This window comes from Apis mellifera, linkage group LG4, assembly GCF_003254395.2.
Source record: "Apis mellifera strain DH4 linkage group LG4, Amel_HAv3.1, whole genome shotgun sequence".
In the NCBI taxonomy this organism is placed as follows: Eukaryota; Metazoa; Arthropoda; class Insecta; order Hymenoptera; family Apidae; genus Apis; species Apis mellifera.
Genome location: NC_037641.1, coordinates 8041806 through 8054251, shown reverse-complemented (window position 1 = coordinate 8054251; position 12446 = coordinate 8041806). Strand labels below are relative to the sequence as shown.

The window sequence follows — 12446 nt, the reverse complement described above, 5'->3', positions numbered from 1 at the left end:
TTTGATAAATAAAATAAATAAATATTCTTCAACAAATATTATTATATAATTTTATAAGTAAATTTCTATTAATTATGTATTCATTTAAAACTTAAAATATTTACTTATAATTTTTTATGTTTTTAGAAATTATTTATGAAATTTTTTATAAAATTTATTAAAAAGATAATAAAATAGTACATAGATTTGATTGTAAGGTGACTATCGTTCGTTTACATTATCAATGGTTATACACCAGGTACGAAAGAATTCATGTAAGTGGATGGGTGATACGTTCACACTTATCGTCATGGCTCCGTTTATATGGAGTTTTAGAGGGAACATTAACCGGTTTTTAATTGATATCCAGATATTACAGTATCTTATCATATTAATTGGATTTTTTAATTTATCTCTGTGTCTTTATGAAGATCAAATTGGAAAATTTGACTGGTAAATTATTCGGAATTCTTAAATAAATGTTGATTATGATGAATTTCTTAAATAATGCAGTAGCATGTTACCGTGATTTGACAGTGTATCAATTGTGTTGAATCATTCTTAATTAACGATTTGTCGTTATATTTATAGGAAGCAGAATTATGTTGGTAAAATTAAATTTGCCAATTTTGACACTGTCTCGGCCGCAAAAAAGATTATTGTTGCTACTGAAGAAAATGTTATTGCTGCGCTGAACCTTAAATCAGGTGGGTTATAAACATTTTGTATGAACATTTAAACATAATAATAATGTATAATTTTTTAATTTCTTAATTTCATTAATAAAAATTTGCATTGTTTAATACCTACTTAAATGTAATTACAAAATAATTAAATTTTTTATATTTATTTTTATATTATTTATATTATCTAAGATTTATAACTTAATAAAAATAGCTAATGTAATATAAATAATTAAATATTAAAAAGATTAATATTATAATTTTGATATTTTATTATAATTGTCTCAAATATATTTAATTATTTAATGTAATATAATTATATATAATATTAATAGATATGTAATATTAATAATAGATAATTATAAAAATATAAAAGTTAAAAATTATAAAAAAATAAAATTTTTATTTTATTTAGGACAAATATTATGGAGACGTGTGTTAGAAAAAGGATATGCAGGTCAGATACGAGCATTAGGTGGAGTTACAGATGAAGATCTTGTTTCTGTAAGTGGAGGTGTACCAGCTATTGTACGTGCATGGGATTTAGCCACAGGACATATACTTCATGAATGGCCAATTGCTGAACAAAATCATAATAGGTAATTATATTATATATATATATAAATATATATATATACATATTATATAACAATTATATATTTAATATTACATGTTTTTAGAAATAATTTGAATGTAAAGAAAAATTTATTTTTAAATATATTTTATAATATTTATTCTTTAATATAACATTAAATAGATTTTTTTAAATAATATATCTTAATACATATTAATAATTTTATTAATAAAACTTATAATTTTATAGAAGAATTATAATATAAATAATAAGATGTAATTATGATTATTGGTTTTCAGACGTTTCTCTCCATTTATATCCTTTTCTACACTGGGATTGTACAGTCCTGACAGGTTTCTTTATCTTTATTTAATGCACAATCAGCAATATATTTTATCATACTAAGTGATTATATTTCACAATAACATTATTATTAGTGTCTTAGTATTACTTTTATGTGATTATATATATATATATTTATATTTAGCAATTAATTCCAGTGTAAAGAAATCTGAAAACAATTTCTTTAATTTCAAAGCAAATATAATAAAAAAAAATGAAAGATTTTTTATTTAAAAACAAGGTGAATTTATTAAACAATAATATGAATATAAATTATTGAATATATAATAAACCTTGTTTTACATTCAAAAATATTTCATTTATAAATTGTATTGTTTATGAAAATTTAATGAAGTTAAAAAATAGTATTTAATAAATTTTTTTTTAAGTGTTATATTTCAGCAAAAATAATGTATAAAATATTTATATTTATATATTTGTTTTTTATGTTAATATTATTAATATAATTATTTTTCTCATATAGAATTAAAGATGTAAAATGGCATATAAAAGATGGAACGTTGCATCATATTTTACCAATTTACAATAGTGGTGTAGAAGTAACATCTTATGACAGTAAAACTGGAGATAAAATAAAAACAAGAAGAGTTTCTGCACCATTTATAACTCAAGAAACAGAGTAAGAAATTACTTTATAAAATATATTATCACAATAAAAAATAATTAAAATTCTTCCTCCTATCTTTTTAAAAAATATAATTATTTAAATAAAGTTTTAATAATTATTTGCATTTTTTTAATTTTAGATGTGTTTTAGCAGCCCCCTATTTAGCTTGTTTAAAAGGAGATAGTTCTCTTGCTATACTATTTTTAGTGCATTTATTTGATACAAATTCTCAACCACAATCAGTTACAATAAATACTATATTTGGTGCTGGTGCACAAGGTCCATATCATTTAGAATCAGTGCTAGGTGAGGAACCTGTTGTATCCATTAGTGCAGATAATAATCAAAGAAAACGAATTTTTCTTGTTGGAGAAGTACCTGTTCCTATTCAAAAAGATATAATAGGAGATGCTATGCTTTATATAGTTTCAGTTGATAATGAAAAAGTACTTTTAGAAACAACTTATAAAAATGGAGTAAGTATTTTGTATTCTAATTATATTATAAAAGATTTAAAAAAAAAAAAAAAAGTAATCATAAAAACTTCTCTTAATATATTTTTAGGTAACAGAAATTGTTGCTTCGGAACTTTTAACATCAAAACCTATACCAAATTTATCTATTAGTGTTACACATACTTCTTTACTTTCACCAACAATTGTAGCTTCTGTTTGTCCACGACAAACAAAAGGTGTAACTTGTCGTCATTTATTAGCTTCTCAAGATCACAGTGTTGCATTACTCCAACATAATAAGTTAATATGGGCAAGAGAAGAAGCACTTGCTAGCATTGTAGCAGTAGAAATTATAGAGCTACCTATGTCAGATAGGGATCAAGAAATAGAAACAGAATTTGATCAGAAAGAGAGTAAGTATAAGTTATAAATATATCATATTTATTAAAACATAATAAAAATTATAATAGAGTAAAATAAATATTTATTAAAGATTTATTAAAGATAAAATAAATATAAAATTATTCAAATTTTAAAAATACTATTATAAATATTAAGTTACATTATTAAAATTTCATACATGACATTAATATTTTTGATGTTTTTTATATTTGATTATAAATATTTTTATATAATATATTAAATATTGTAATTTTTAAAATTTTTCAAATGAATAATTATTTGCAAAAATTTAATATAAAAAATAATATTTTTATTATATTATTTCTTCATTTCTATAATATTAAGCAAATATTACGAAATTTGTTATTATATATTATATATTATAATTTAATTATAATATTAAATCGCGTTATATAATTTAATTTCAATATAATTTATTTTTTAAGAATATTAGCTATATTATATTAATTATATTTCTTTTGTGAATGGCTGCTGGCAGATATTGATGTAGACAGTTCATGTAAGTAATGAAGCAGCAAGAGCTGATTTGAAAATTAATTTATCTTTCTGCTGTTTATTAGTTTTATACACATATTAACTTTTTTTAAAAGTTTGAGAAAATATAAATGAATTAAATGCAAATTAGTAAATAGTTTTATCTTTGCTATTTGAGAAAATTCTTATAATATTATTTGCATGATCATATAAAATATTTTTTTATATTTTATAATTTGAAATATAGATATTTTCAATATGACAATATGTTTAAATTTAATTTAGAAATATGATATTTAAATATTTTTGCATGAATGATTCAAAAAATAATAACAATTATTATATTTTCAAATTTAATTGTGTTTTAATTTTTTATTAACATTATTTATTATTATTGATTGTTAATTTTGCAATTGAAAATTTTATTATTCCTTTGAACTTTTTTATATGATATTATTAATATTAATATTATATATGTAATTTATTTTATGATTTTATGTTATCTAGGGGATGTACTAAGTATGATGTTTAGAAGAATTAGTTCTCAATTTAAACAAGCAAAAACATTTTTTCAATCTATACTAAGTTTCACACCTCAACAATCCAACCAACGTATTGACTTAGTACGAGATAAATTTGGATTACATAAAATGATTGTCCTTGTTACATCAGCAGGAAAAGTATAAAAATAAATATTATATATTAATTGATTAACACTATAACTTAAAATTGTAGTCAATATCAATTCTTAATCTTATTTGTAGTTATATGGTATTGAAACTAGAAAAGGTGAAATTATTTGGCAATTGAGAGTGCCAAGTATTCGTGGTTTTTCTAAAAGATCTGATGCAATAATTTTATATGTACAACGTGGCAGCAGACATTTTCCATATCCTCCACAATGTGCATTATTAGCAGAGGATAAAGTATATATTAAAATTATATGCGACATTATATATATATATATATATATATATATATATGTATGTATATATGTATGTTCTTTAATAAAATATTTTTTAAATATTTTAGAAAACAGGAGAAGGAATTATATATACATTTAATCCAATTACTGGTCAACCATTGGATGGTTTAATAAAACTAGGATATAGAATAAAGCAATCCATGTTGCTTCATGTAACAACGGATGATTTTTTGCGAGGCATACTTATTTTTGACATGCGAGATAAAGCTCATGTATATCCTGAAGGTGCAACTGCAATTGCTGCATCACTTGCTAAAAATACATATATATTTACTGCTAATCAAGCAACTGGAATGTTATCTGGATATTCTTTATCATATAGCACAGCTCAAGTACGTATATAAAATCAAATTATTATTTAATTACTAATTTATATAATTTATAATTTTATCCTTCAGGAACTTATTTCTCATAAAGTATGGGAATTATTGCTTTCACCAAAAAACCAAAGAATAACGCATGTCGTATCAAAAAATCCAATAGAACGTGTTCATTCCCAGGGTAGAGTTTTAAGTGATAGATCAGTTTTATATAAGTACATTAATCCTAATTTAGTTGCTGTTGTAACTGAGGGTGCTGGACACACTCATAAAAGTATGTTATTTATATTGTTATAATTAAGTTTATATTAAATATATATATATAGTTAATTTTTAAATAACTCGGTTTACAGATACGCTTAATCTATATTTATTGGATGCAGTATCTGGAGCAATGATATTTTCTATTATGCACAAAAGAGTTCGTGGTCCAGTTCACGTTGTGCATTCAGAAAACTGGATAGTGTATAGTTATTTTAATGAAAAAAGTCGTAGGACAGAAATTGCTAGTTTAGAATTATATGAAGGAAAAATACAAAGTAATACCACAGGTACAATTTGTAACTTTTATTACAACATATAATTGATTCCTATATTTGTTTTATTCACAATAATTATCATATATTCTAGTGTTTTCATCTTTAGCTACAACTAAGTTGCCAATTGTTGAAAGGCAAGCCTTTATTTTCCCTGCAGCAATAGAATCAATGCGGGAAACTATTACAGAAAAAGGTATCACAAGCAAACACATTATAGGTAAGTGTAAATAAGAATTAAATTATTATTATTTAAATTTATATTATATATGCAAATAATAATTTCCATTTGTATATATAAATAAATCTTTAACTTTACAAATAAAAGGATGATTGATTAATAAGATGATTTTTATATCTATTAGTGGCTTTAGCTAACGGCGGAATATTGGAATTACCATGGATGATGGTAGATCCACGACGGCCTATTAATCCTGAAATACGTGAAGAAGGTGTGATACCATATATGCCAGAAATACCTATCCATATGGATGCAATAATTAACTATAATCAAAGCGTCTTTAGGGTATCTGGCATTCATACTAGTCCTAGTGGCCTTGAAAGTACTTGCTTAGTTTTTGTACATGGTCTTGGTAAGTACACTTAAATTTAGTATTATATCATAATAAATTATATTTTTATTTATCAATATCTAAAAAATAATATTTTTGTTTGTTATTAATAATATAGTAATATAGTAAAATTATGCATATTAAAATTTATGCATATTAGAAATATTTATGCATATAATACGATGTTCGCAGACTTATTCTACACACGCGTGGCACCATCTAAAACATTTGACGTTTTAAAAGAAGATTTCGATTATTATCTTATTGTGATAGTATTGGCAGCGCTTTTAATTTCATCGTACGTCACAAAGAAACTAGCATCCCAGAAAGTGCAAAAGCAAGCATGGAAATGATATTTCATTTTTCTAGAAAATCAATGCATTACATTCTTAAATATTTGTTCACTAAAAGCAAAAAATTTTGCTAATAATAATTTGTAAAAAAAATACTGTTTTATAAAAAGCCAATGTTACTGCAAAGTAAATGTCAATAATTTATTATTTTACCTAAAATATCTTAATATATATAATTAATTTAATATATATTATTAATATATTAAATAATTTATATATATATATTATTATTATTAATATATATATATTATTTATCCTTTTATTAGTACAGAACGCACACAATATATTCCTGAATATTTTAAAGTGTGCTAATCATTGTATGACAACAGTGGACCAGGATCACTAATTATTAGATGATTAAAATAACTGATAATATGCTCAAAATAATTATTTTTTGTTAAAAGAAAATAAAAATATCATTACATGTTTTTAATATATATCTATTTTAATAGAAAATTAAGATTAAAAAATATCAAGAATATTTAAAAAATTATTTTAATTAGATAAATTAGATAAAAATTAGATAAATTAAAATTTTCGACTTTTTTAGAAATTTTTTATTATCTACGCATTAAAAATAATTTAAATTGAATAACTAATTATCTAAAAATTATTAGAAATTTTTCATATTTAAATCTTATAACATATTTTATTCTAAAAATATTCTAAAACATTTTTTAGCCTTTTTTTGCATATAATATTAAAATATTATAATATTATATAAGCATATAATAAAAAAATATATATATTAAAAATAATTCAAAAAAAAAGACATCAAATCTGTAAATATAGCAATACATATAAAATTCATTTCAATTTTTATTATAATTTATATTAATTTATTATTATTTATAAAATGAAAAACATAAATTATAAAATTATATAGCAAAATAAAGTAAAATTTTTAGTTAATTTCTGCTAAGTATTTCCGTAATATATTTTTCGAAGTAATTTATGTTAAGTTGCATTTATTAAAAAATGTATAAGAAATATTCTTCAAGATCCTCAAATATTTTAAATTTTAAGTTTTTACATTTTATGTTTTTTACATTTACATAACTATTTTTTAATTTATTCAAATAAAATTTATTATTATCCATAAATTTTTAAATTTACACTGATATTACAATTTTTTTACTAATTTAAAGTAAAAAATATATCATAAAAATAAAAAAATTAATCTTCATCAATTAACAAATGAAGATCAAGTTATATTATGTAATAAAAAATGTAAAAAACACAATGTATGTCATAGTACAAAATAATTTAATTTGTTATATATTTATAATTTATAATTAAATAAAGAGCTGTATAATCTGTGAATAGAACATATAAAAACATGTTTTATATAGAATAATTATTTGCTTTGTAGATAAATGTAAAATTTTAAATAAATACAAGTTATTGTACAAATAAGAATATAAACAATATAAAAATTGTAAAATGTCAAATATCGTAATTAAATAAATATTGTGTACAAATAAAAATATTTGAAAGATCATATAGATTTTATTTATTCATAATACAAATTTACACATTAAACAATATATTTATTATTTTATTTTTATTTTAATTTATTGATTGTTTATTATAAATATTATCAATTTAAAAAATATTTAATTACATTTAAAAACTAGCACTTTTATCTTGTATATAATTTAAAATAATTTGTACATTTTTAATATATTCATTTGATGAATTGTTTTCAGTAATCTACAAAATAGAAAAACAATATATAATAATTTAAATTATATTTTTTATTTTTTTTTTTTTGAATATATATGTATATATTATTTTATTACCATTAAATCTTTAATATCAAATGTTGCATCTGAAATAATTCTTGTTATTTTTGAATTAAAAATACTAAGACATTTTATCCAAACAATATCGCTATTATAATCTGCAACATCTTTGTATAATTTTATACAATATGCCTATGAATATAAAGTAATTAATTATAAATAAATTGAAGAAAATAATGTACTTAAAAATATTTTTTAATTTAATATTTACTTGTAATGTAGGATTTTGATGTTTATTAAGATATGGTTCTGCAATGCTTAAAATATTTAATGTTTCTCGCTCATGAAGACATAAATTTTTTGTTACTTGACCTAAACTAGAAAGTAGTTCTCTTTGCAATTTATAAATTTGAGTAAATTTATAAATATTATCAGAACTTTTATTGTAGCTTTCCTTAGACGAATCGCACAAAAATTTCGAAAGTGCAGGTAATACTTGCCTAAAAATAATCATTTTAATTATAATAACATAAAAAAGATATAAAATATAAATCACATACTTAAGAGTTCTAGATCGTATAAAATCTTTTGAAACATATGAAAGCACATTTAATAATTGCCATGCTCGATTAATAATTAATATATTTTCATCATAGAATCTATCTACTAATGGATGCCAAAGTAAATGTACAATAGGTAATAACTGATTTTCCCAATTTGCTAAAATTTCAAGACCCTTTTGTAATGTTAACATTGCAATTAATGATTTTTGTATTTCTTTAGATGGTAAGAAATGTAAACAATGTTTCATTATATCTTCAATCATTTTAATATAAGATGGTATATTTTTATCTTTTCCTATAATTTTTATATATATTATTTATAAAAAAATTTTTTTTATCGCTAATTTTAATATAATATGTATTTACCTTCTTGTTCCATAAAATTTGTTTCATATTCGTTTTCTTCCATATTTTCTTGTAATTTTTCTTCTTCTTCTTCTTTCATTTCTTTAAATTCACAAGATTGTTCTATGTTATCTATATCTTCATCAATTTTTTTTGCTTCATAATACTCTAACAAAGATTGAATAATTTTGGATGATTCATTTTTAATATCTATATTTAACTCGGGTATTATTGTTGCATGTTCAGAATTTGCTAAATTTTTTATACATATTGTAAATGTATAAAAAACTTTTAAAAAAGCATAAGAATTTTTTTTTTGAAAACTATTATTTAATTGTAATAGCACATCTTCAACAATTTCTTTTAAACAAGGTAACACATCCATTGTGCTATATTTCATGATAACTTCTATAACATCAAGTACATCAGGATTGCGTTCTATTCTGCGTAATTTTATACTAATATGATATGACAAATAATCAATATTTGCACGTAAAAGATCTCCTATTGTATTATTTTGTTGAGACTTTGCAATTTGTTCAAGAGTTTGGGTTCCAACAAAACTGATTAAGCTATGTGCACTACCTGGAAATATATATGAAAAGTTTTTTTATATAAATAATTTATTATTTATTATATTATTTATTATAAAAAATCATAATCACCTGCTCTTTCTATAACAAGGTATAATGTTTTAAGAAGAAATTTATCATAATTATATTTTAAGTTTTGAGCTATTAATCCTAAACCTTCTAATAATAAACAACATTGTACTATATTATTCTGTGCAACTCGTAAAGGTGTATCATCATTAATTTCAATAATTGGATACCAAAATTCAGGATTTATGTAGAATTCCACAACTTCTTTATAAAGTGGTAAAATTGATGAATCTTTAACAGGTACTAAAATATTTAATATTTAAATATTTAAATATTTAAATATTTAATATGTTAATTTATTTTTAAACAGAAAATCATTTAATGTACCATATATTATCCAATTCAGTAATAAAATTAATTCTTTTCTACATTGTGGAACATTGAACATGAGGCTAAAAATGTTATCTATTAAAATTCGAAGATCTCCAAATTCACCTAAATATTTACATATTGTAATAAACTTAAGTTCACATGCATTAGTTTGAATAAATTTAAATCGTTTCCATAAATTTGATCCATATGAATATGTTGGATCATCAAGATCTTTAACATTTATTGCTTGTAAAAGAGAGACATTAGTACAATCTATTTCAGATACATATATAAGAGACAATATTAATCTATGAATATGAGATGCTGACATCATTATATGGGGCAATCTTTGCTCTCCAAGAAGTTTTAAATAACCAGCAATTTGATTTAAACAAGCTAATTGATCATTATCATCTGTAAAATAAAAAAATAATTTTATTGATTCAAAAATGAAATTTAATAAATTTAAAATCTTTAAAAAGTATAAAATATGAAAAAAATTATACCGGATTTCCTGATAATTCTAGGTAACTTTGTAAGCAGATTATAGAAATTTTCTTCTAATAATTCTATTAAAGATTTCATACTCTTATTTTGCATAAAATTTGCATTAATTATGCTTAGTGATTTCTTAGCTTTTTTACTAACTACAGTAAATTCATCTTCAGATAATGATATTAAATAATCTATTAATAACATAATATTTGGTTTCATATTTCTGTTAAAACAAATTTATGCAATTTTTAAAAAAGTTTTTATTAAATAAGATGAGAATAAAGTAATCTCACCTAGGACATGATGTGAGCAATAAATGAATAGTTTCTACTAATTCTTTTCTAACTTTATAATGAGAATGTCTTTTTAATATATTTAATTGTTGAATAAGTGCATTAAGTTTTGTTGCACAAGCATTAAACCATTCTTTGCTTCTTGTTGTACTTTTAAGATGTTTTTCTAATTCATTGCGATCTTTCAAATTTGGAAAATATTCTATTGGATTAATATTTTTTTCATTATTCATTTTTATCAGATCATTTAATGATGGTATCTCATCTTCTTGTATATTATCTTTCATTATAAGTGATACTACTCTGCCCCAAGCTCTTAAAGCCATCTAAAATTTAAATAAAATAAAATATAAATAAAATCTAATAATAAATAGAAGTCATAAATTATTTTATTACTTTTGTAAGTTTATGTCCTTGTGTTTCATTTCCTATAACTATTTCTTGTAAACCACAAATAATACCAGGTAAAAATAACATAATAATATCAGCTACTTGATTTTGCCATATAGCATCATATTTATTTGATTCATTATCAACTTGACATAATGTCATTATTGTTTCAACAGCTTTTAATCTAAAAATTCAAAATAATCATATATTTATGGAATTATTAAAAAGAGAAAATATTTTTATATATTTTTAATATTTACTTAAGATGATTTGATTTTTCAATTCTTCCTATTGTTATTGATAATAATAATCCTTGACCTATCTTAGAAGCATTTTGTCTCATATATATAATTTCTAAAACATCTGTGAAACAAGAATTTATCAAAATCTTAATGCATGAGAGTACTGCTTCTTTAAGTTCTTCATGTTCTTTGATCACTATAAAACAAATATAAAATTATATTTATATTAAATTTAACATCAATTATTAAAATTATTTATTAAAATAAATGAAATTATTATGAAATATAAATAATAAATCTAAAATCTATTTAGAAAATAATTAAATAAATTTAATTATATATATTTACCCATGCTTGGTTGTGTTTTGTCATAAATTTGTATTAAAAGACATGAATACAATTTATTGAAATATTTAACTTTTGATATCTTTGCTTTTAATATTATTATCTGTGCTGTTTTTATTAATTCTTCTTTTATACTTTTACTATAGAATTATAAATATGAAAATCATCAATTGTATGATTGATTAATTTTATAATAATGTTAATTTTTATTTTATAAAATATAAAATAAATTACCTTATTTTATCATTTGATAAATGTATAATAAAGGGAAATATAATATATTCAAATAAATCCGTAATAACTTTATCAGAAATCTTTGGTAAAATATTAGCAATTTCACAAGCAGTTTTTACATTTGGATTTTTCATTAAAGAATCACAAAGTGGTTTTAATGTAATAAATGCTTCTTCTATTTGAAGACGTTCCATTTTATATTTAAGTTTAGAAAGAATAAAATCACAATTCAAATCAACAATATCGATATATACTCATGTTTGAATATTATTATACGAACAAAATTGAATTAATATTATTAATATTTATTCACATAAATGCAAATATTTATATATGATGTATTTAAAATAACAGTTTATATAGTATTAATTTGAAATCTATTATTCTTAAATTATTTTTAAATAGAATCATACATATTACCGCACATATTTGAAATATATAAAATTTTATTATCTTATTATTAATAAGTATTTTTTGGAAATTATAATATAATATT

General features: G+C 20.8%; 2 protein-coding genes across 4 annotated transcripts; one reads left to right on the top strand and one right to left on the bottom strand.

Moving 5' to 3' along the window:
• Nucleotides 1–241: 241 nt before the first annotated feature.
• On the top strand, nucleotides 242–6455 carry LOC552077 (ER membrane protein complex subunit 1). 3 transcript variants are annotated; one of them, XM_006562663.3, is made up of 16 exons: nucleotides 242–432; nucleotides 571–686; nucleotides 1078–1261; nucleotides 1536–1589; nucleotides 2063–2218; nucleotides 2346–2682; nucleotides 2771–3074; nucleotides 3563–3583; nucleotides 4066–4238; nucleotides 4323–4484; nucleotides 4591–4875; nucleotides 4942–5137; nucleotides 5217–5414; nucleotides 5494–5619; nucleotides 5765–5992; nucleotides 6164–6455. In XM_006562663.3, the coding sequence occupies exons 1-16, from the start codon at nucleotides 263–265 to the stop codon at nucleotides 6322–6324; spliced, it is 2871 nt and encodes a 956-aa protein (XP_006562726.1). In that variant the 5' UTR covers nucleotides 242–262; the 3' UTR covers nucleotides 6325–6455. The 3 variants fall into 3 exon arrangements, with proteins under 3 accessions (XP_006562726.1, XP_624458.2, XP_006562727.1); XM_624455.5 differs by lacking the exon at nucleotides 1536–1589 and having other exon boundaries at nucleotides 6164–6352; XM_006562664.3 differs by lacking the exon at nucleotides 3563–3583 and having other exon boundaries at nucleotides 6164–6352.
• Nucleotides 6456–7950: 1495 nt separating this feature from the next.
• Nucleotides 7951–12221, bottom strand: LOC724472 (TELO2-interacting protein 1 homolog). Its single transcript, XM_006562665.3, has 13 exons — nucleotides 11951–12221; nucleotides 11720–11856; nucleotides 11390–11567; nucleotides 11136–11313; nucleotides 10740–11065; nucleotides 10458–10669; nucleotides 9967–10365; nucleotides 9643–9882; nucleotides 8999–9562; nucleotides 8630–8927; nucleotides 8341–8569; nucleotides 8127–8261; nucleotides 7951–8037 (listed from the first exon to the last, which is right to left on the bottom strand). The coding sequence occupies exons 1-13, from the start codon at nucleotides 12142–12144 to the stop codon at nucleotides 7951–7953; spliced, it is 3177 nt and encodes a 1058-aa protein (XP_006562728.3). The 5' UTR covers nucleotides 12145–12221.
• Nucleotides 12222–12446: the final 225 nt, after the last annotated feature.

Excerpts from the sequence above, each read along its gene's own strand:
- LOC552077 (XM_006562663.3), top strand. The coding sequence starts at position 263 with ATGGGTGATACGTTCACACTTATCGTCATGGCTCCGTTTATATGGAGT. Across the intron at positions 1,590-2,062 it reads GGATTGTACAGTCCTGACAG|AATTAAAGATGTAAAATGGC; the intron begins GTTTCTTTATCT and ends TTTCTCATATAG. Across the intron at positions 5,138-5,216 it reads TGCTGGACACACTCATAAAA|ATACGCTTAATCTATATTTA; the intron begins GTATGTTATTTA and ends CTCGGTTTACAG.
- LOC724472 (XM_006562665.3), bottom strand. The coding sequence starts at position 12,144 with ATGGAACGTCTTCAAATAGAAGAAGCATTTATTACATTAAAACCACTT. Across the intron at positions 11,568-11,719 it reads CAAAACACAACCAAGCATGG|TGATCAAAGAACATGAAGAA; the intron begins GTAAATATATAT and ends TTTGTTTTATAG. Across the intron at positions 9,563-9,642 it reads CCTTGTTATAGAAAGAGCAG|GTAGTGCACATAGCTTAATC; the intron begins GTGATTATGATT and ends ATATATTTCCAG.